General features: G+C 36.5%; 1 protein-coding gene across 1 annotated transcript in view; it reads left to right on the forward strand.

The window, feature by feature from the left end:
- Pp2C1 (protein phosphatase 2C) overlaps positions 1-24561 on the forward strand; it is a 97792-nt gene extending 73231 nt beyond the window's left edge. Inside the window, exons 5-7 of the mRNA XM_090373643.1 lie at positions 17031-17232; positions 20421-20507; positions 23523-24561. Coding sequence (XP_090229769.1) covers positions 17031-17232; positions 20421-20507; positions 23523-24487 — 1254 coding nt within the window. The 3' untranslated portion in view covers positions 24488-24561. The remainder of the gene's footprint in view (positions 1-17030; positions 17233-20420; positions 20508-23522) is intronic.
- Positions 24562-24945: the final 384 nt, after the last annotated feature.

A 24945-nucleotide genomic window follows, 5' to 3' on the forward strand; every position in this document is an offset into this window, starting at 1 on the left:
GGAGATGTACAGGCAGCCAGGGAAGCAGATTGGCTGAAAAATATCAGTAAGCTAGTAGCAAAGGGATGCAATGTAGAATGAAAGACAGAATGAATAGGCTGGGCACTGAGTGAAGTAGGAATTATGGTAAAAGGAAATAAATGACAGTTCATGGCAAAAGAAAGAGTGACCAAGCATGAGGGAAAGAGAGAGTGAATGGGAGTGCGTGGAAAAGCAAATGTAATTGGCCGAAAGAATACAAAGTTAAAAATAACTTACATTACTTTATATATACTAACAAACATTTACTAACAACACAAACACTATCACTGCATTCCCCCTGGCCTGCAAAAAACTTGCGGCTAGGCCTGCACCACAACTGAAGAATTACAGTAAGTTGAGGTGTCCAGAGAGGGCAGTGCAGAAAGAAAGAGTTGAATAAATGAAATGAAAGCCAGAAGAATGAATGAAAGTGTAAGTGTGTTAGAAAAAGAACACAAACCATAAATGCTACAGTTAAGTACACACTAACCCTAGTTTTAATTGGTATTTAAATTTACACTACACATCATTGCATCCACCCCTGGTGTGTGAGAAAGTGATGAATGAGTGTGAGTGGAAAAAAAAAGAAAGAAAAAAAAACTATATATATATATATATATATATATATATAGTTATTATAGTAAAAGCACAATAAGTACTATACATTACTATACATCAATCTATAATCTAGTTATTATAGCACAATAAGTACTCTACAGATGCTGAACATGTATATGAACACAATAGTATACAGCTTGCAGTAGGCCATAAGGCCAAAATAACTTATAAAAATAAAATAGCCCATGCTGGCATACTGTTGTGTTCATATACATGTTCAGCATCTGTATAGTACTTATTGTGCTATAATAACTAGATTATAGACTGATGTAATGCATAGTACTTATTGTGCTTTTACTATAATAACTAGATTACAGACTGATGTAATGTACAATCTGTTTTTGATGGCATTAATCTGATCTGGCTAATAACTTTTATATTCATCCCTATTGTTTATATATATATATAAAATATAAGAAAAAAGTATGAAAAAAAAAAAAAAGATATAAAAATAGAATGCAAGTAGAGTGAGAATGCAGATTATGAATGAAGTAAATGTGTGTCTCTCCTACCCCTTCACCTGGTGGGTTCCCCACTGCTAACTAACATATCCCACCCCCGGAGCGGGATGGGCAGCTTGACCTTCCTACCGGATTTGACACTACTTGGACATGACACCGACGAAGACATTATGCGGCTTTGCTGCCGACACGCCATTAGCGTTCTGAACTGGGTACTCTAACCCAGTTCCCTTTAAAACCCCATCCCTGGGCTGGGGAGGGAGGAGACAGGTCTCTGTCTCCTCTCCTCCCTGCCTACCCCCATACTTTGCCTGATGGGGCTCTTCTATCACTGACATCTTTGGGGTTGCCTACTCGGTCGTCCTTTTTCTTTTATCTGTTTTTCCCCCAGTCTTCAGTCTCTACCCCCCCTCCTCTCACTAAACTGACCGAATACATCCCTTAACAATGCCGCCAAATTATAATCAATGCTAAATTCTACCATTTTCTTGTAAATCTCTTGGCCAAATTTTAGTGTATACCTCCTCTTTTTTTTTTTTTTTTTTTTTTTGCCTTGCCACTGAAATCCTGGGTGCCTGACCTGCCTCCTCATGGCAAAGTGTGGGCAATAGGGGGCCAAAAGCTAAATGGTCAGAGAAATAACAGAACATAATGCTACACAACAAACCACTCCCCACACACTTTTTAAATCTCTGGCCTCCACAGAGTTCTGTGTCATTCACAAAGAATACGTGGAGATGGGGGAAACACCTGGTGCCGTCAGACAACTAACACACTTTACACTTCAGTTAGATCACCCCACAGATACCAGAGCAATATGGCCTTAGTTGCTAATGCTCCTAAAAACCAAATAACAAACCAACAACAAACAAACAAACCTCACAGATACCTAATTCCAGATACTGCAGTTTATAAAGCCCCAGTCTGTCTTGTTTAGAATACCTGTTGTTCCCCCCAAGTAATCTTGTTTTTCATCTCTGCAATCCACTTTATAACAGATCTTTATTCTTCCTAAAATGAGATTTCTAAACCTTCTACATTATTCCAGATGTGGCTTAACCATTGCCTTATACACTGGGATAATCGTCTCTTTATCCTTCAGGCAAAGTTCCTGTATATCATTGGCAGAACTCTGTGATCTGTTTTAATTCTTGTTTGCACTTCAGGCAGAATTTCATGTCAGACCAATCCCCTAGATTGTTTTATTAATTTCACTACTTTGAGTTTCATACCACCCAAATGGTATGTTATTCTGGAATTTCTGCTACCCATATGCATTAATTAAATCACAATTGCCATTTTAAAGAAGTCTATGTGCATAATTTATCTAGATTCACTTGATAAACAGTCCGAACACGTGCTGCCACCAGCCAACATCCATTTACTGTCCAACTTCAAACCCACAGAACCAACTTTTCATCTTCCTCATTTATTCATTCAACTGCCGTTTTCTGGAACAACCTTCCTTCATACATATTTCCTGAAAATTACAATCTACAGAAGTTAAAGTCCAATGTCAACAAATATCTTCTTTCATCTTCCCAACCTCCAACCCAAGCACGGTACTAAGTACTATAGGTTCTAATACCTCTTGTGTTTGGGGTTCACATAAAAAAAAAAAAAAAAAAAAAAATCTTTGTATCATTAGTAAATTTAGACATTAAACTTGAAATGTTTGTATCAGTGTCATTAATAAGCATTAAAAACAGCAAGGGGCTCAACCAAACCATGTAGGATTCCACTCATCGCATTAGTCCATGAAGAGTAGTGTCCTTTGACAACCACCCTTTGTGTCCTACCGTTTAGCCATCCCTTTATCTATAGTAGTAATTTCTCCCTAATGCCACGTTGCTCCAATTTATACAACAGTTATATATATGGAACAGCATCAAATGCTTTACTGAAATCTAAGTAGATAACTACAAACTTGTTTACACACTAGATTGTACTTATTGTAAGACTCCATACCACTTGACAATTTATAATTATCCTGTGCATTTCTCTCTCTCTCTCTCTCTCTCTCTCTCTCACACACACACACACACACACACACACACACACACACACACACACACACACACACACACACACACACACACACACACAGCACTACTAAGCTCATCAGTTCACTTGTCATCCCTTTTGGTCTAAATCTTGAATGCTAACTTCTTTTAATACTTAATGGCCTCTAAGATTACATCTTTAAACACTTCCCATTTGGGATGTGTGTTTTATAATGACATCTGTTGGTCCCACTTTAAAGAGTTTTAAAAATATCCATTATAATCACCTTTTTGAAAACAAAATCTCTTTGCTTTACCATGTAGTTATTTGAATAAATACAATATCAGTATGCAGTGATTGCTGCCACCTAATCTTTTCTTGACTTGAAGGCTTGAATACGCATTGAATCATTGCTGAAAATCAGATTAAGAACATTCTTTTCCCTTGTTGCCTATCTAAACCCATTGGTTTAGAAAGCACTTGTTTGACAAATCAAGAAATGCTTTGCAGCTGTGCAGGCTGTCAACCCATGAGTTCCAGTTTATATCTGGAAAGTTAAATTCCTCAAGATAAGACATGATTTGCTGGCCCACTCTGTTTGTCTATATAACTGGTCATTATATAACTATATAACTCATCACTATCATTGCCCTGTAACAGACTTCAACTCTCATTTTTGTTTTCCCAGTGTTTGTGTCACACTGGACTGACTCAGTATTATACTGGCACCCTGTGTGGGTTTTATTGTTTTTAGAATATATATGCTTCGTAACCAAAAGCATTACCCCCACTTCCTGTCTTGCTTGTCCTTTCAGTACACATTATAATCACCATATTTCACATCTTCTACATCTTCAGTATCAGCTTGATGCCATGTTTCTGTTATACCTATAATGTCAGCATTTGATGATTTAATTAATACTTCAAACTCATCAAATTTATTTAATATACTCCTAGCATTATTATATAAGCAAATAAATGTGCACCTATTTGTATTTTTTAGTAATTGATACAGCCCATGTATAAATTATTAACCATATAGTGCAAAGAAACCACAAGTATTTACGGCACCAGCCAAAAAGAAGAAAAGTAGGTAGGAAAATACAAATTATGCACTACCCTTCTCATATCAGTTACTATCCACTTGACCAACGGATTTGTTCAAACTGTGAGCCTCAACTACCTGTGGAGGCAACTTGTTCGAATAATCAACTTGGCTAAAGAAAATTTCCTACAATCAAATCTAAGCCCCTTCCCCTGTAATTTTTGAATTTATGGTTCCTAGTTCTGGAATTCTTTATAACATTGAAAATTCTGCCTTCATTCATTTCACTGTGTGCTCTTTCAGAGCCCTGTAAACTCAATCAGGTCCTTTCTAGGTCCTGAATGCTAACTTCTTTTAATACTTAATGGCCTCTAAGATTACATCTTTAAATAGTTCCCATTTGGGATGTGTGTTTTATAATGACATCTGTTGGTCCCACTGAAAAGAGTTTAAAAAATACCCATTATAATCACCTTTTTGAAAACAAAATCTCTTTGCTTTACCATGTAGTTATTTGAATAAGTCCAATATCAGTATGCAGTGATTGCTGCCACCTAATCTACGTTTTTAATTCACCCCCATTAACTGTATGCCTGTTTGCCAAGCTCTGTAGCTCGCATAATCGAAGTCTTTCATCTTATGATCACCCTTTGTCAATCTTACCATGCAAGTTGTCCATCTTTGGACCCTTTCAAGAAGCTCGATGGTGGGGAGTTTTTTTTTCTTTCTTCAGATCAGGTCTCTGTACTTGGACACATCATTCCAAATACAGTCTTACAATTGCCTTATACAGTGGGATTATGACTTCCCTATCTCTACTGGATATTGTTCAGTAAATCATCAATAGGACACTGTGGGCTTTCCTGGTTGCTTGTTTATACTGCTCAGGAAACTTCATATCTGTCCATATTGTAACTGCCAGATCCTCTACGTTTTTAATTCACCCCAACTAACTGTATAAGTTATTTTATGGTTGCTATTCCCAAATGTTAAGACTGCACATTTTGCTGCATTAAAGCATAGCTGCCACTTTTCTGACCATTCTTGAAGCAGTGCAAGTCATCTTGAAGGCATGCTGCTTGGCACTGATCATTAACTACTCTCTGTCTTTATTTTCTGCAAATTCTGCTTTATTCATCTGCAAATTATGACATCTCTCCAATGATTCCCTCATAATTGTCATAATTATCCCCAATGGTTCAGTATACACTCCAGGAGCCTTACTTGCCTTTAGACTTAAACGTTTTTCTAATAAACAGTCATCTTCAATTTCGAAATTAGTAATTTCATGTCTTAGCCTCACTTGCACAGTGTCACCTTAGCATGAAGGGTCTTTCATCATTAAAGACTGATGCGAAGTACCTATTCAGTTGATTGTCTGGGTTATATAAGAACAACACACGATGCACAATGGCCCAGTCCGATTTGTTTTCTTCTTCTTTGTATTCACATACATGAAAAATTCCTTGTTCCCATGCTTTGCTGTCTTGGCCAGTGCATTTCTAACTCAGCTAAGGCCTCACTACCTTATCTGTGGTACTATTACAAATCAACTCTTAACTTTCCCATGCTGTCTTTTTCTGCTCTGTTAGACTTGCGAGATCCATATTCATCCATCTCGGCATCCTCCTCTTGCTATATTTTATTAATGATATATATGCATTCATGGTTTCCGTGATTATTGGTTTAAAGGTATTCTATGACTCTAATTCTCTCTCTCTTTCTCTGTGGTAAGCCCTATGATGTCATATATCATTCAAAGGTAATGATGAGGTCTAGAATGTTCTTAACCCTAATGTGCTGGTACAAATAATAATCATCCAGTTTATAGAATAGTTTAGGGTTAAAGCCTCCCATTACGTAGGGAGTTAACCAGTGTACAAGTTAGCGCAATTGCATAATTTCTGTACTTAGCCAACTACTTTAGTAGTTATAAATTGGCATCATTAAGTATATCTCATATTGTGAATACCTTCACAACGAGTTGCCATGATATTGCACTACCTCGAATAAGTAATGCTTCACCATATGGAGAAGACTATTGTTACTTATTCTCAGTGGATACCATCACCCATACGGCACCGTTTCGGAGCTTATTGGCTCCTCATCAGTGGGTTGGCTGGTATCCTGGTGTTGTAGTGATGACAAGCTGGTTGAGCTGGCGATCAGATTCATTTGTGAAAAACCCTCGTTCACATTCACTCAATGAAATTTGCATCATACTCAGAACGTTCATCAAATGCTTCAATTCTTCCGAAACCTTCTTATCAATTAGGTATTCCCAAATTGCATTTAACTGTAACCTAATTGACAATTTTCTAATTTCATTTTCACCAAATGCCAACAAGTCATATTTAGAAGAATTAATACCTTCGTTGTTCTCGTAATGTGAAATAATTACTCTTCTCTCGTCATCGGTATTGTCACTAGTTCTTAAATTTGAATTTTTTTTTTTTTTTTTGAAACTGTCCAAAATGACGGTGTCATTCAGGTACTGTGACCATGTAAACAGAGTTAGGAAAAATGTATTGGAAAATGTGGATAACGCACTTCCGCAAAACAAAAGATGATTATTTGTCGGGGTAAAAGAAAATCGCTTTTCTAATTCTCGAATGGGGCGCTTACAGTTGATTCACAGAGGTGTCCAACCTAAGGCCAGCGAGAAAAGTGAAATAAAACAGCATTTTAAATTTTGTTAATTATCAAAAAAATTCTCATTAAATGTTTTGTTCAGTAAATGTAATTTTGTATTGTACTTAATAAAATTTCGAATATTTTTAATTTTACTTTTACATGCAACAAGATATGGAAAATGTAACACACTAAAGAAATCTAACTTTGAATTTTTTTGAATATTGCTACTGTATGGGGAAAAGGTTGGACACCACTGCAGTAGAAGGTGTGTCAGAGCCCATTGGGAATACACCTTGAACTGCTCACTCTTGACCAGCGCAACTTCTCCGTATGTGGGACAGGTGGTTGGATAGGTTTTACAAGGTATCCTTAAGTTGTAGAATGGTAATCCCTTTAGCTCTCTTAATTCATGCAGCAGTACTAATTGCCTGAAGGCCAGAAATGTGAACAGTGCATATCGAGTAATTCTCTCCTAATCCGTTCGCTATAAGAAATTTTTCTTTGCTCAACAGAAACTATTTTAAATATAACTTCCAAGGAGAATTCAAAATATTCGCTATAAAAGGACTTGGTTGAGTAATTTAGAATTATAAAAATGGTTATACAGTTTTATATAGTAAATATCTTAACAATAAACAGTAAAAAATGCAAATTTAGTTAAATAATTTTAAGCTTATTTGAATAGTAGGTAAACATGTGAAAAAAATTTATGGAATATTACAAATTTCGAAGTGCATTGCATCCAAATGTCACATGTCACTGTTAATAAAGGTGTCAGTAAGCCGTACCGTTGCGTACCATCCCAAAAAAAGCACTGCTCCACGCCATCGGCATCTCATACTGTGGAGTTATACTTCACAAATGAGTTGTCATCCTTGCAACACCAGGGTACCTGCCCACCCACTGATGAGGAGCCAATAAGCTCCGAAACGGTGCCGTATGGGTGATGGTATCCTCTGAGAATGAGTAACAATAGTCTTCTCCTGTGGTGAAGTGTTACTTATTCGAGGTAGTGCAATATCATGGAAACTCATGAACACAATATGAAATATACTGAATGATGGCAATTTATAACTACTAAAGTAGTTGTCTACGTACAGAAATGATGCAATTGCACTAACTTGTACGCTAGTCGTCTAGTTTATTTAAAAATTTTGTTCCCTATGTTTAGTTTCCCTCTCACTTATTCTAATCATTTATGGGGCAGATGGAAGTCACTCATAATAGGACAATATATTTGTTTGCCCATTCCACCTGCATGTAGAGACTCATTACTCTCACTCTCATTATACCTTTACTTCCAACTAACTCACACCACACAGATTCTAGTAAAAGCTCTTTTTGCACTCAGGTTGCTTTTGATAAAAAGCATGACCCCATCACCCCTTCCTTCATCCTTCTATCTTTCCTGAATACATATACATACCATAGGGAAACATGTCATCATCAATTTCCGAGTGAAACCACATTTCTGTTTACCCTATCATGTCAGTATTGGTTGTCCTAACCAGGAGTTCGAATTCACTCATTTTAATGACAACACTCCTGACATTACTGTAGACACAGTTAAGAATAAGTACTCTTCTATAGTTTACTGCTCTGACACACCCCTTAAAGTTTTTTAGGCTCGTTTCATTAGCTTTATCTACCTTCTTATTTGAAATGGTTGTACTCTCAGAACATCTTGCCAACATCATAATCCTTGTTTGTTGCCTCAATAACAGCAACAAACAAAAATTCCCAAGATGTGTGCAAGCATTACATTGACTCACCAATAGATAAACATAGATCTATATATTTCCCTTCTCCCACCTAATTAGCAGCTTCCCTGAGCCCCTAAGATATCTTCAGCAGTACTGACAAAATCCCTTGAATTAGCATTAGTAGAGGCATACAATGTAAGAAAACAAGGTTATGCATCATCAGCAAAAAAAAAAAAAAAAAAAAAAAACACCTTCCGCTTCAACCCTCCATTCATTCCAAACGCCTGTCCAGCTCAGCTTAAATTTATTTAGGCAAATTTCCACACATCTATTCTACAATTGTCTTTCCTCAATTTGAAACTGTGTCCCCTCAGGTACTTAATCTGAGCAAGAAGAAGCATCCCATCTGCATTCAGCTTGCTCAACCCATTCAAGGCCTTATACACCTCGATCAGATCATCTCACGGGTGCCTACTCTCCAGGCGCTGCAATTTGCAGAACTTAAGAACTTGGTAAGACCATCCCTTTGTTCCCTTTGTACTCGTTCTAGCAACTCTACATCCTTCCTAAAATGGAGCCTCCAAACCTGCACACAGTTTGATTACCTAGAGTACTGCACACAGTACTCTAGGTGTGGCCTGACCATTGCCTTGTACAATGGTATAATCACCTCCCTGTCCCTGCTAGCAAATTCCTATATGTCATTGACAAGACTCCATGATCTGCCCTGGCAGTCTGTCTGCACTGCTCAGCGAACTTCATATTTGACTGCACAATTACCCCCCAGGTACTTTTCACTTTCTATTTCCCTGAGTGTATTACCACACAGTTTGTACGTTTCTCTTGGGCTATTGCTACCCATATGCAGTACTTTGCATTTGTCAATGTTAAACTTCAGTTGACACCTCTAAACCCATTTGCCAAATTTATCTAGATCCGGTTGGGGTAGCATGCTCTCTTTATTGCCGTTAACAACCCTGCCAACCTTTGTATTATCTGCAAACTTGGACATTAAACCTGATATACCTTCATCAGTATCATTGATAAATTTACAAAACAACAATGGGCTCAACACTGAACCCTGGGGAACTCCACTAATAACATTTGTCCACGATTCTGACACTCAACCATCTCTTTATCCATTGTAGCAACTTAACCGTAATGCCATACGTCTCAAATTTGTACAGCAGTCTTCCATGTGCAACTCAAAAGCTTTCCTGAAATCCAAGTATATGATATCAAAATTATTTTTGGCATTCAGTTCCTTTGTGACCACATCATAGTATCCAATCAAATTGGTCGGACAAGACCTCCCTTTAACAAACCCATGCTGTGTCTTAACTATTACTGCAACTTTTCTAGATGATGGTGCAGTGCTTCTTTAACCAGTGATTCCATTATTTTTCCCAGAACACAAGTTAAACTAGCAGGTCTATAGTTACTTGTGTCACTTTTTAAACCCTGTTTGTGAATTGGTGATACATTTGCACACCTCCAGTCCATGGGGACCTCTCCTGAGTCCAAGGAAGCTCTCATAATTATGGCTAAACGTTTGCTTACTTCCTTTGCCTCCCATTTAATATAACTGGATAGATCTTGTCCACCCAAGGTCCTTATGTTTAACTTCAACAATTTCTCCTCCATTTTTCTTTCAATTATTTCAAAATCACTTAGCTCCCTGTTAGAGTTTGATAAACTTCTGGCACTCCCATCATTGAATAACTTCTCATGCATGAATGTAGATGCAAAATACTCATTCAATTTATCAGCTACCTGAGCATGATCATCAATAGTCAACCCATCTGTGTTAAGTGATCCAATCTGATTCATCCCTTTCCTTCTAGAGTTTACATAAGTAAAGAACTCTTTGCATTCTTTGCCAAGGATTTCTCGTAATTTGCCTTCGCCTGCCTAACCTCCTTTGTGACTTGATTACAGACTAGTTTATATCTGCCATAGGCCTCTATGTTATCTGATACTTTATGTGCATCCCATACATTTTTCTTCTCTGCCACGAGCCCCATTAATTCATCTGACATCCATTTAGGCCTAAACCTTGAACAGTATATCTCAGTTGGAATGAAAAGACTAGTAGCCTCCAAAATTAAGTCCCTGAAAGCTTCTCATTTAAAATTCAGCGTTGGTAACATCATCAGTTGATCCCACTGTACAGAATTTAAAAACTGTCTGAGACCCCCCATAGTCACCTTTACGAAAGCAAAAGCCCTTCCCTTTAGCCTTGATGGTAGTTACATCTTTATGTAATTCCCACATCAGTACATTGTGATCACTGTTACCCAGTGGTTCCTTTATTTGCAAATTCTTACTGAATGAATAATCACTGCTGATATATCAGATCAAGAGTATTATTCGTTCTGGTTGCCTCTCGAACATGTCGTTGTAGAAAACAGTCATCCAATAAATCCATAAAAGTCTTGATAGTGTGCAAGTGACCAACCCACAAGTTCCAGTCAATATCTGGAAAGTTAAACTCCCCCATTATAAGACATTCTGATTTACTGGCCCACTCTATTTCTCTGCACAATTGCTCATTTACCTCATCAGATTCATTAGGCCTATAACTCATAACTGCTCATTTTTCCTTTCCCAGTGCTTATGTCACACCAAACAGACTCAACATTGCCACCAACATAAATTGGATGCACTTCCTTAGATTTTGTCCACCCAAGGTGGACAAATCTAATCTTAACTAACAGCATAACCTCTCGTCCCTTTCTGTCCTGTCTGTTCTTTCTGTACACATTGTACTCCCCAAATTCCAATTCTGCACTGCTTATATCTGTGTGACATCACGTCTCTGATATCCCAACAATATCTGCTTTTGATGTCTTGACTAGCAAAACTATACTCCTAGCATTGGTGTACATGCAAGTATAGATGCACCTTTTCCTACTCTTAGTTACCCTAACACAGCCCATGTATTTACTTGTTCCACTATGACTCCCAGCAGTTCTGGAAATCTCCATTACCTTGCTTTCCAGGCTGCTGCTCATTCTAATTGAAGCAGTGCAAGAATCACTTTTGCCTCTGCATGCGGCCACTGTTAACCTTTTAGTCTGTGTATCCCCCCCCAAACTAGCAGTTTTCCGACCCACCTACCACTGCCTCGATAGCATTAGCAAATATTCTTGCACCCTTTCTATTTAAGTGTATCCCTTTCCTGTAGAAGCAGTCTCTCCTGTTAACAAGTACAGACCAGGCTGAAAAAAATTCTACTTCTTAAGCCTTGCACAATCTTTCCAGGGCCCCAAAACTCTCGTAGGTGGCCATCAGAACGCTGAGTTGGTGCCTAATTTCTTGACATTATCTGGGACCTAGCACACACGCACACACACACACACAAAGACATTTTTCTTGGCTAGATCATGTCCTGTTCCAGAATGATCTGCAAGCATTTCAGAAGCCGCACATTTTTTGAGGCTTTGATGCACTGGAGAACTGCCCTCCTCGGTTCTCCCCCAAGCCACATCACTCCTGCTATTTTGTGCTCATTGCTTTGCTGCTCTAGTCTGGGGCATGACTGAATACAATGAAAATTAATAAGATTAATCAATTTAATTAATGAATTATCAATACTACACTATGTAACATTTCTAAATGCAGTGATATGTACTACACTATCTAGTTTTACGTTAGCTACCTATTTACCACAATTAATAATTTGAATTCCCTACCACTCACTCTATACTGTAACAATGGCAGCAAGATTTGAATGAAACAACAGTTTTACCTATATTAAGTAGTCACCTACAAAATCTCTATCTAAAATAAAAATAACAAGCGTAACTAGGTCTATAAAGCTACTTATAAAGTATGATATAATATGACAATAAGTAAATGAAAAAAAATTGGAGCTCGAATTTCACTGCAATTACACTACTTTCAAATATTCCTGACTTCCCTGACATTAGACACTAAGAATAGATACCTCCAGTGGGACCAGTGCTTCCTGATTGTGTTGATCCCACCATGCAACCACATGCAAGAGGATAGGCCATAATGTTAAGCTTTAAACCTCTCAGAAAGTGGAAACAACTCAAATGATGAAGACAAGGAATATTTGACAACTGACACTGGCAAGTCGGCTAGTGGTAGCGATATGAACATCGCATGGCAACAAATATTACCTAGACATCTAAGGTTTTATGCTCACACTCTAAATCTTTGTGCTTCAGCTGATTTGTGAAAATTGCTGAAGCAATTTCCATAACTGCATGCCACACACAAGGAAGTAATAAAGAAATGTAATAAGCTCTGGAAAGCAGCAGGACTCCCAAAATTCGGCTGAAGATTTGGAAAGAGTATTGGGTTATACACTTTCCAGACAAGGAGAGACCAGATAGAATTTCTTACGCAAGTCACTTAAACAAACCTTAAGCATTCCAGAAAGAAGTGTTTGATTGCATAAAGAATTAAATTTGAATTCGATTATATACCAGAACATGTAACATGCACACAGCCACTAGCAGAATCCCTGAATACAGCAAACCCCCGCTATTCGCGGTATCTGTATTCGCGGTTTCGCGTATTCGCGATAGCCGATTTAATATAAAATGAAACCTGAAAAAATGTGAATTTTAAAGCGCCGTGAATATTTTCCGCCATAAAAAACATGGGCGTGGCTAAAATTATCTTTCCCGGTCAAAACAGCGCTCAGTGGGTGGGGGGAGAGGGGTGAAAAAATCGCGAGCGTGGATGTTTCTCGCTAATCTTTGTTCAGTATGTGTTAGTCATGGAAGGGTTCGTCGTTTGCTTTTAATTTATATGCTTATAAACTGAATAAATTTATCAATTTATAAATTGATATGCTTACAAAAATGATAAATCTACCATTTTGCAGTGTAAAACAGACTTTTTCGAGTGTGTTAACGGAAGAAAGTGACTTTATTGTGGACAAGTTCTTTCTAACCCCTAAAAAAATATGGCTACGAATAAAAAGAGAAAGGTGAAAATATCAAAGAAGGTGATAACATTAGCGAATAAAATTGAGTTATTAGACAAAATAACTAATGGTGAAAGCGTCTCCTCAGTGGCAAAACATTATAAAATCAATGAGTCAACGGTACGATCAATCAAGAAATTGGAAGAAAAAATCCGCCGTAGTGTCCGTGAAAACGCGCTAATTGCTTCAAAAATTTGCTCTGTAACTCGTGATGTTAAATTAGAAAAAATGGAAAAGGCTTTAAATCTGTGGATAGAAGACCGAACTCGAAATAAAATTCCGTTAAGTTCACTCATCATTCGCGAAAAGGCAAAACTCCTCTATCAACACTTTAGCGAAACTGGTGATAGCACTGGCGGGATGTTTTTTTTTTTGCTAGCAAAGGCGCTGGTTTGAAATTTCTAATAAATATTACATTTAATATTAAATTGTTTGTTATTTTCATTTCGATGCCATATGCTTGCATTTCACTATGTACTGTCTATGTACATGTCATATTATGAAGGTACATATAATACATACATAGACAAAATTTTAGACTAGTTTTTCTTCTATATTTCATACTTTGGAACGGAACCCCTTTATTACTATGGGAGCCATAACTCAGTATTCGCGTTTTCGGTATTCGCGAATTTCTCAGGAACGTAACCCCCGCGAATAGCGGGGGTTTACTGTATATTGCAGAGATAGAAAAATAGGTACTACAGAGTCTCCATACTTAGCATTGCACAAAATATTATAAACTGAGAATGGATACATTGTAAACATTTGAGTGAATCCTTACTTAATAGTGAAAATTTCCAATTCAAAGATTTTAACAATTTTTCAATTGCCAAGGCAGAAAATGCAGTTGTTGCTGCAATTTTCCCCACTCATTCTATACAAAGACGATTGCTTACTCTCTTTAGCAAACTATAGCTGTAGAAATCACAATGCAAACCGAAGAGAGTATACATTCTTCAACAGAAAGTAGAGATGATAGACTTTTTTGATTTCAGGTTGGACATGGACGGTTACTGTACAAATTGGATCAGTATGGTATTAATGGCAAGTTGCTACAATGGATAAAACGATAGTTGAGTGGGAGAAGACAGAGAGTGTTAATTAATGGACACTGCTCTTCGTGGACTAATGTTATTAGTGGAGTTTCCCAAGGTTTGGTGTTGGGCCCATTGTTGTTTTGTATATTTATCAATGATATTGATGAAGGTATATCAGGATTAACAAGTTTGCAGATGATACAAAGGTTGGTAGGGTTGTAAACGATAGTAAAGATAGTATGCTACCCAACTGGATCTAGATAATTTGGGAAAATGGGCTGAGCAGTGGCAACTGAAGTTTAGCATTAAAAAATGCAAAGTGCTGCCTATGGGTAGCAATAACCAAAGAGAAATGTACCAACTGTGTGATACTACACTCGGGGAAGTGGAAAGTGAAAAAGACCTGGGGGTAGTTGTGAAGTCAAATATGAAGTTTTCTGAGCAGTGCAGACAGGCTGCCAGGACAGATCATGGAGTCTTGTCAATGATATATAGGAATTTTGCTAGCAGGGACAGGAAGGTGATTATTCCGTTGTACAAGGCAATGGTCAGGCCACACCTAGAGTACTGTGTGCAGTTCTGGAGGCCTCATTTTAGGAAGGATGTAGAGTTGTTAGAACGAGTACAAAGAAGGGCAACAAGACTGGCGAGGGGAACAACGGGTGCTCTTACCAAGAAATGCTTAAGTTCTGCAAATTGCAGTGCCTGGAGAGTAGGCACCTGTGAGGTGATCTGACTGAGGTGTATAAGGCCTTGAATGGCCTTATACACCTCAAATGGTTGAGCAAGCTGAATGCCGATGGGATTCTTACTCTTGCTCAGATTAAGAACTTGAGAGGGCATAGATTCAAATTTGTGAGAAAAGACAGTTGTAGAATAGATGTACGGAAATTTGCCTTTAGCCAGCAGGTAGCTGATTGTTGGAACAGACTTCCATCTTTTGTTGTGGAAGTTGATAGCCTAAATAAATTTAAGGTTGAGCTGAAACAGCATTTGGAATAAATGGAGGGATAAAATGCGAGGTTTTTTTTTTTTTTTTTTTTGCTGATGCTGCATAAGCTTGCTTTCTTGCATCGTATGCCTCTAGTAATGCTAACTACAAGAATAAGCAAATCGACTTAATTAAAGTGCCTAAAATTCCTTTTCCAGAATTTTTAAGCACAGTACAATGCACATAAAAAAAAAAAAGCCTCCAGACTTTTGCAAAGAAATAATACTTGTGTAGATAAACACAAAAAGGTTAATGAATTAAGTAATATAGAAATGCAAAAAAAAATAGGTATGAAGAATCTGAATATTTCTTGAAAATTTGTCAAAATTTTTCCATTTTCTGCACATATAAAAAATGGTCACCGGTAGGGTACAAAGAAATGAGAAACATTTATTTCTAACCAAATGAGAACTCGCATTTTTTTTTTTTTTATTTATTTTTTTTTTTTTTGAGGAACTGAAACAAGGCTCTCCCCTCGTATTATGATTATGGGCTGCAGTTTTCATACACTTGTTTAGTCTTTATTTCTTTGAGATAGCTGATTATGATCTTTAGTTGTCCGTTTACCAAAAAAGTTTCTAATAGCAACAATTTATTTTAAAAACCCATCAACATATCTTAAACTGGTGGTTTGTACTTTAAGTGCAATATTTAGAACTAATTGATCAGATGTGGTTTCAAGACAGTTTCAGCTCATTTTGCCATCTCTGTGCATGAATTCTTCAACAAAGTGTTTCGAGATAGTGGATTGGCTGTGGCTTACAAAAATTATCTATCCATCTTCACTGACTGCTGCAAACTCCCTGAGCATTGAAAGTAGCCAGATAGCATTACTGCACAATTGAGGAACTGAAAGAAGTTGATGACTGATATGTGTTTTCCGATGTTCTAGTGAGTAACTGTTGTTAACCTTTTTCTTCATTTAAAGTAAATTTAACGTAAATGTTAAATAAATTTCTTCCAAAAAATTAAATATAACGTTCCATCTTTACATTGGGAGAGGCTGCAACTTTCCAAACACTGTAGCATATCTTTGTGGTTAATCCCATCTTTAAGACAGTTATTTATTTACTTTATTTGCACAGAAGATTCCAATGCACTACCCAAACATTCCCCTCTGCTGTGAACATTTTTTTCCAAATGTATGAGAATTAGGTCTTTTTTCGTATTAAAAAAATCATTCAACTTTTGACAGTAATTTTATTATAAACAGTTAATTTGCAAAAACTGTTCTTAAATTACCTCTATCTTTGAAATAATATCACATCAGCAATGCGTACTAGTAACCTTTTTTTTTTTTTTTTTTTTAATAGCCTTTTTGAAATACTTCTTCAGTTCTTTAGAAAGTCATTAAGACCAGTTTCATTAAAGCCAAATTAAATGCTCTTCATGGTTAAAAGTTCGTGTTTTTTGGCTTTTGTTTCATAAAGCATGAACACTAAGAATAAATTTATGAACTTAGCAGTTTCATACATTCTTTCTTATTTAAAGTACTTATTTCAAGATGAATTTTTTTCCCTTTGCTGATATATTCTAATGTACAGAGCAAGCCAGCCAATAACCCATCAAAACTACTTGTGGACAGTGCATTGAATCGTTGGTATGAACTGAAAATGAGAGCAGATAATACTAGTGTTGTGACAGTACTTTTAGATCCTCCTGGTCCTCCAAAAAGTGAGGTCCTTCTTCGACAGAGGGTGATGCAAAAGCTTAGACCTCGTGATGATCAATCAGAAGCTGAAATTGCAACAGGTATTTAAATTTTAAAATTATTTCTTAATCATCACCAGAAATTGCTGTAATATATAGACAAACTGTTAAATGGTATGCCAGTCATGTCTCTTTGCTAGCATAAATGTTTAAATTCTCGTGACACTGGAAAATATGCCCTTCATTAATTGAATGTTGTGTAGCTGCCAGAATACTGCAGCTTTTGTTATATGTCTGTTCCAGAGTGTAAACAGAATTTTCATTTCCTCAAAAATAATGAAACTAGATGTTGGAGTCCATTTTTCATTGCTTGAATGCTATAAATTGAGGTTATATTCCTGGCGGCCTGATTGGCCAAGTATTTATTATACCAGAAAATATGAACTATGTACAGTACACAGTTCATATTTTCTGAAAGCATATGTTATTAGATATTAGACGTGTTACCTTGTCTTTTTATGTCAGTAGCCAGTCCTCTTAGTCTTTTTTGTTTATTTCTGATTTTTATTATTATTTTTTTCCTCTGCTTGTTGTGTACCACCTTTTACGAATGCATTGCAGTGCTTATTGATCATAATTTTTTAATGATAAGTTTAAATTTAAAAATGTGTTTTTTACACTTGTTATTTCCAAAGAAACAGAACTTGTTAATTAATTCTTCCTTAAAATTAAAAAGAAAAAAGATATAACTGTAAAACTTAGTCACTTCCATTTTCAAGTTTACAAAACCTTAAGAACACAAAAATGCAAAGTTACACATGCACACACGTTTTGCCATTTTATATAATAATTCCCACGTGAAATAAACAAAATATAACTTACTGAAGCGCCTTACCATGAAGTAACTTACCATAGCAAGTATGAGGATGGGCTGAAAAGTTGTCTCTGAATTCATAACATCAAAAATAGATGGCACAGCAAGTTTCTACTTAGCATGTGCATGCTAGCATTTCTTTAAATGGAGGCATCTTGAACAAAGTCCACAAAATATAAAGTAGTTCAGTTTCTGCCTGCTGAATTTATTTTGACAGTAACACTTAATTTTATTGTGACTAGATATGAATCCTGGATTCATCACACTGATATAGCAATAAGAAACAGCCAAAGCCTCAGCCAGATAAAGGATGTTAAATATTTGGTTTTGGGACTGTGGACGTTACCTAACCAATTTTTTGGGAAAAAAAGGACTACAATCAGTTTAGTACAATACACCAAGACATTCAGCATGCTCAAAAAAAAAACATAAAAGTGAATTCTGGCAGTACAGCAGTGTTTTGATACAATGTGCAGCCGTGCTGCATTGACAAGAATTTTGTTACTTGGATTTTATGTTATGTTTTGCCTATTTTTTTTTTCCTAAAAATGCCTTTTTTTTCTTTTTAATTCATCTCTATTTCTTCAAAGGTTATGCAATAAAATGCATTACCTTTCAGTCTTCCACTGTACCATAGTAATAGCAGCAGATGTCCGACGTTTACAGACAGTTGAAGCCAAAAATAATAACATGAGTGATGGCAACTCATCTGTCAGCATATTTCTTGTGGTTACTCTGTGACAATAACTTGTGACTTTAAAAACTACTCAAGTAACTACTCAACACTTCCTAGTTCATTTCACAAATATATGTGGTCTTAATTGTAATCTCACAATGTCTATTTCCACTTGCATGTACTTTTTCTGACAGAATCTCGGTTATCAGTTGATTCAACTGCTGCACATCTCAGTTGCCCAAATTATTCACTGTATGATTCCTTTCACCTCAAAGGTGGTACTTGTGCATATGTCCGTTCCGATATTCCCTGTCAGAGATTGGCAATTTGGAATCTCCTCTCTTTGATCTTCTCTGGTTTAAAATCTCTCTACCTCATTGTGTCAAACTCATCTGTTGTCTCTACCGTTCTCCCAACTCTACTAATCACTTGGAGCTCTTTGCAACTTGACTTTCTCCAGTCCAACTTTCCTAACAGTGACGTACCTTGGTGATTTTAATGTTCACAACTGCAGCTGGCTTCCGTTTTCTAGTCACACCGACCCAGCAGGTCGAGATGCTGAGGCTTTTGCAATTACTAATGACCTTGCACAGATTGTTCATTTACCTACAAGAATACTGGACAGTCCTAACCACACAACCAACACGCTTGATCTTTTTCTCACAAACAACCCTTCTAAGTATACGATCAAAGTAAGTGGTCTTTTAGGCACCTCAAATCACAACTTGGTGATTGTCTCTTCTCCAATGGAGCCTTTTTCTTGTGGCTAAAATCTCATCCTTTATCTAAACCTTGGTTTTCCAATAAATGTGCTAAGGCCATTCAGGAGAAGAATGTTACATATCGTAATTGGCTCGTTTCCAATTTTTCAGTTTCATTTTCTGCCTACACCAAAGTTCGCAACAATTGTAAAGCAGTTATTAATCAGTCCAAACTAGATTTTGAACAGGCTAAGAGTAGAAAACTTGCTTCTTGGCCGTATGGTAGCCAAGCATTCTGGTCTCTTGCCAAAGCTATTGGCTGCAACGGTGCGGTGGTCATTCCCTGACCTTTCCGTATTGGAACCCTTACTCAATAGGCTTTTATGTGTTCATACACTGAAGGTTATTGATCTTTGAGGTAGCAGTTAGATAGTAATAGAGTAACTGAGCTCTGTGTGTCCATAAATTTATGGACACATAAAGCACAGGTCTAGTGAAATATAATTTTTTATTTAAAAAATAAATGTGCAAACTACAGTGAAGCTAATAGTAATGTAATATGTTTACAGTCGTGTAGTTGGGTTGCATATGTTAGTACTCTGTCATCAGTGGCAAATCAGCGTTACATATGTGTCACGAGTGGCACGCACAGAAAATATACCATGCAGCCACCCATAATTACTTTTAGTGTATACTGTTATAAAAAAAGGTGTTTTATTTTTGATGCGAAATATTGTCTATCAGTTACATCTGATGATAAAACCATAAGTGTAATGGTATTCAAAAAAAATTCATTAGAAAATTTGCGTCACTGCTTTTTTTATAAATTTTTCAACTACTAATTTTAGTCGGGAAAAAAAAAAAAATTTTTTTTTTTAGCACATGAAAATTTTTGTACTTGTTTCTGCTTATTTTTGGTAGACAGGCCAAACAAAATTTGTCATCTCTACCTGTTATGCAATTCATTACACCCTGTGTAACTTATTACCGTGGTTCTATTCACACATTGTGATTTGTTTTATTTATTTTTTGTTATCAGGTACCTCCCCAGAAGTTCTTTTTCGGCAGAAGGTAATTCAGAAGTTAAGGCAGCGTGATGATGCCTCAAACACAGAGTTGTGTACAGGTATGACAGATATTTCTAGTAATTTAATTACTAGAATTCTAGTAATAGGATCACTCCAAAATATATAATTCTTCAGATTTTTTAAGAAAAAAGCTTCTACAGGTAAACAATGAAACTTTTGTTACTGTAAACTTTGATTTCCACTTAGTAGGATTTTTAGAAATATTTCTACAAATATGGTAGGCTTCTGATTATGAGGGGGGGGGGGGATAATTAAATGCAAGAATTGGCTTCACGAAGCATAACAAACTTTACTTTTTGTGGCCAAATCATCTATAGCAAAAGAATTAATGCTACTGATCGAAATTCATACCAATGACAGAATACTAAAATTCACATTAATGTCACTTTCATTTTGTCAAACCTTCCCATGCTGTAATATACTTTCATAAATTTGAATACGTGATTGCTCTTCTCAGCACCCATAGCTTTTCTTGGCAGGTGCAGAGAAGAACAACACGGTTTATTCAGGGGCACAAAACAGGGTGCCCATACCAAGTTCAGTTCTCTTGAGGTCTGTAAATCTTTATGTCAAAATCCTCAGCTCATTATCCAGCACGCGGGTGAAAGTGACTTATAAGGAGTTGAAGGTACACACATCAGTTCTATATTTTAATGAAGTTTTACTTCCATAACTGCTTGGCTGTTCATTTAGACAAAATACATTAATCACAGTTTGCCATACATTCACTAATAAAGATGCACCTGCCAGTTTCTTGACCAGTTTACGAGCTTTGAAAATGCTGTCCTAGCTGTGGCCAAATCATCTATAGCAAAAGAATTAATGCTACTGATCGAAATTCATACCAATGACAGAATACTAAAATTCACATTAATGTCACTTTCATTTTGTCAAACCTTCCCATGCTGTAATATACTTTCATAAATTTGAATATGTGATTGCTCTTCTCAGCACCCATAGCTTTTCTTGGCAGGTGCAGAGAAGAACAACACGGTTTATTCAGGGGCACAAAACAGGGTGCCCATACCAAGTTCAGTTCTCTTGAGGTCTGTAAATCTTTATGTCAAAATCCTCAGCTCATTATCCAGCACGCGGGTGAAAGTGACTTATAAGGAGTTGAAGGTACACACATCAGTTCTATATTTTAATGAAGTTTTACTTCCATAACTGCTTGGCTGTTCATTTAGACAAAATACATTAATCACAGTTTGCCATACATTCACTAATAAAGATGCACCTGCCAGTTTACGAGCTTTGAAATTGCTGTCCTAGCTGTGTCTGAGAATTTTATATGTATAGTGGATTTGCCTTTTTGGGTGATGATACAGAATGTTAAAACATTAGCAGCTTGGACAGAATTGTTGATAATGGTATTGGTCTGTAAGTTGAGTACATGACCTCAGTCTTCAGTAGGAAAATAAAGAACACCATAATCATAATCAAAATCAATTGCAGCAAAGCATACAGAGACAGTGAGGTATCATTAACTATCCATTGATTTCCAAGCAGAGGTTATCCTAATAATTTAATTAACTAGGCCATCATACAAGCACAACAAAAAAACTCAAATTTCTCCTTAAAAAAATACACCAAGAAACAATATACAGTAAAAGCCCAGCTGTTCGGTATTCATCCTGGTAAAGCTCGTGCAGCCATAAATGGCACAATTTCAAAATCTTGTATTGTAAAAAGGTCGGTTGCACCTACTTAACCAGTAACAAAAAGACTGAATTAAATTAAAAATGACAAAAATGCATTAAATAATAACATAATAATAATAATAATGTTTAACAGTGCTACAATTTATTTAAAAAATTTTTTAGAAAATCAGAAAACTTGTATTTACTATTTACATTACATCAGATTTACATTTCATCACAAAGGTGCAATCAAGTACTTGTGAGCACTTGATTCGATCTATGCCTTTTTTGGGGTGTGTTAATTCTGTATGCTTCCATTGTTTCGACATTTGTTTAGATTTGGGATCACAATGATGGATCTAAGCTTCATCCATGGCGGAAAAAAAACTCCACTTGCTTTTCTTGGCATATCGAGAACGTTTCACATGAACATTTCCTTCTTCTGATAAGGGTTCAAAGTCTGGGAACCCATCTAGCAGATACTTTACTTGTATGTTGTCCACAGACTCTACACTAATTTGGAGTTCTGTAGCTAGTTCTTTGATGCTAATATAACGATCTTCCAGGATTAATGTCTAAATTTTTGCAACACTCTTCTGTTACAGCAGTTTCTAAGCATTCTGAGATTTATTCACCATGTTGTTGTTATTTTGTTGTTATTTGGTTTTTAGGAGCATTAGCGACTAAGGCTATATTGCTCCGGGGATATGCGGTGGTCATTCCCTGACCTTTCCGCGTCCTCCATATTTGGTGGTCACAGGCTCGAATCCCGGTCTAATCAAGAAGCGTGTGCTACGCACTGCTGCTGCTCCTAGCCACCTGGCTACGGAGGTGCCATTCTTCACCATGCACTGAGGTTCTCCACATTTTAACTGTTTATACCAATATACAACAATGTAACCTGGGCACTTTTCTCCATAAACAGTGGCCATTTCTCAGTGGATTGTTTTTAGTGTTTTCCCTTGCAGAAAGAGGAACCGAATCACTTGTCTATACTCCACTTTTATCCATTGTGACACATCACTTCATTGTTGCAAAGGGAAAAAAAAGTTAATTGTCAGATCGAAACCAAAATTTCTGTGATTGCTATAGAGATTTTAAGGTATTTAAAAAAAAAAAAAAAACATCTTTCTATCACAACTACTTCTAGATGAAGTAGTTGTATACTCGTATATACATATATTTACTTTATATGTATTTGTACTTTGTATTTTTTACAAATCAGAAGGGCAGAGAATTTAGGATAAGGATATACATTTTTTTAACTGTTTTTGTATATCTTTTTATTATACCTTACAAAAAAAGAAAAAAATGTAAATCATGAATTCACCTCACTTATATTGCAAAAAATTTTCAGCCACGTTTTCTCTTTATTTATTATTTATATTTTATTTATTTATTTTATTTTCATAGGTCAGAATGATGCTCAGGAAAATAAGTTAGTAAAGAGAACCGGAGGAATTGAGCATGCTAAAAATTCAGAAGAATCTTACATGTTTGGCATTCTGAAAGTGAAGAAGAAATCTGGAAACTTGTTAGATGTCAGAAGTAGTTTACTTCCAAAACCAGTGGTGCTGTCCCCAAGAAAAGTAATAGTGAAAAAGGTGATTTCTCGTGATGGCCAGAACAGCCCATTATCTTCTCCCTGCTATACAAAAGTTAGTGGAAGAACAAGTCCACCTTATACACACCTTAAAATAACATGCTGTAACAAAACATTAAGTGGCTCCTCCCATCATAGTAATGATCCGCCATTAGGAGTAAGTGACCATCAGACAGGTACTAGAGGAAAAGAATGTATGAAGCTTACACATGGAGATAATTGTAACCTTTGTTCTTGTTGCCGTACAGAAAGAGACAAAAGATTTTATGCACAGGAAATCAGAAGTGAACAGCAACTAACAGAAATTCAGAGACCTAATACTACTGGTGACACAGATAGAGAAAAGGTTTTAAAGCACAGTCAAGATACGAGGGCACTGTCATCATCAGAGTTACTTAAAGAGTGTTCGAAGCCATGCATTGTAAGTACTGATGGAGATCATAACATAGAAACAGAGCCCTTCGACACGCGGACATCCAGCTCTGCCTCAATAGGAGATATTGAAAATAAAGAAGCAAGAAGGTACTGGAAAGAAATGCCATATCAGAGAGTTCGAGATAATAGTACAGTGCTTGGTGTTAAAAGAAAAATTCCTCCAGAGGATGATGTTGCTGAAACTTCTCATGTGCCACTTAAACATGTGCGTCCACATCATCGAGTAAGTTCCTGGACAGGAGAAGCACTTGCCAGCTGTCGGCTGGTTGCCTCTCACAATATGTCACTTACCCACTGTACTAGAGCACGCCACCGTATCCGGAAAATGAAGGTATCATAACTTTTTTTCCCTCTCATTTGTTTCAATCCCCAGACCTTTTGTGATACAGTGGATGGTTCCATGGGCGTTAGGAATCAGATTCCATGTTGATAGGGAACAGGCATGCTTGACAAAAGGCGATAACGTTTTTTTATATATATATATAACAAAAACCTAGATGAGTGATTTATTTTTAATTTAAAAATTTTAGGAAGATGAAACAATTGTACCATGTGACCTCAAAAAATAACAAAACAAAAAAAACTGTATTTTCTGATACAGATAACTGGTGTATTTTTTCCTTTTAATTATATGTTGTAAAGTGGCAGTACTGTAAATTCTGTGCCGTAATCATACTTGTGTAATTGTCAATTATATATTGTAAATATAAGACAAAATGCCATATGCTGGTAATCAGGTAACTCAAGCTGTGAGAATTCACTGCCTTTTACCCTACGTTTTATAATAAAATAGAAAAC

The sequence above is a fragment of the Mastigoproctus giganteus genome, chromosome 5, assembly GCF_048544385.1.
Source record: "Mastigoproctus giganteus isolate SK-2022 chromosome 5, ASM4854438v1, whole genome shotgun sequence".
In the NCBI taxonomy this organism is placed as follows: domain Eukaryota; kingdom Metazoa; phylum Arthropoda; class Arachnida; order Uropygi; family Thelyphonidae; genus Mastigoproctus; species Mastigoproctus giganteus.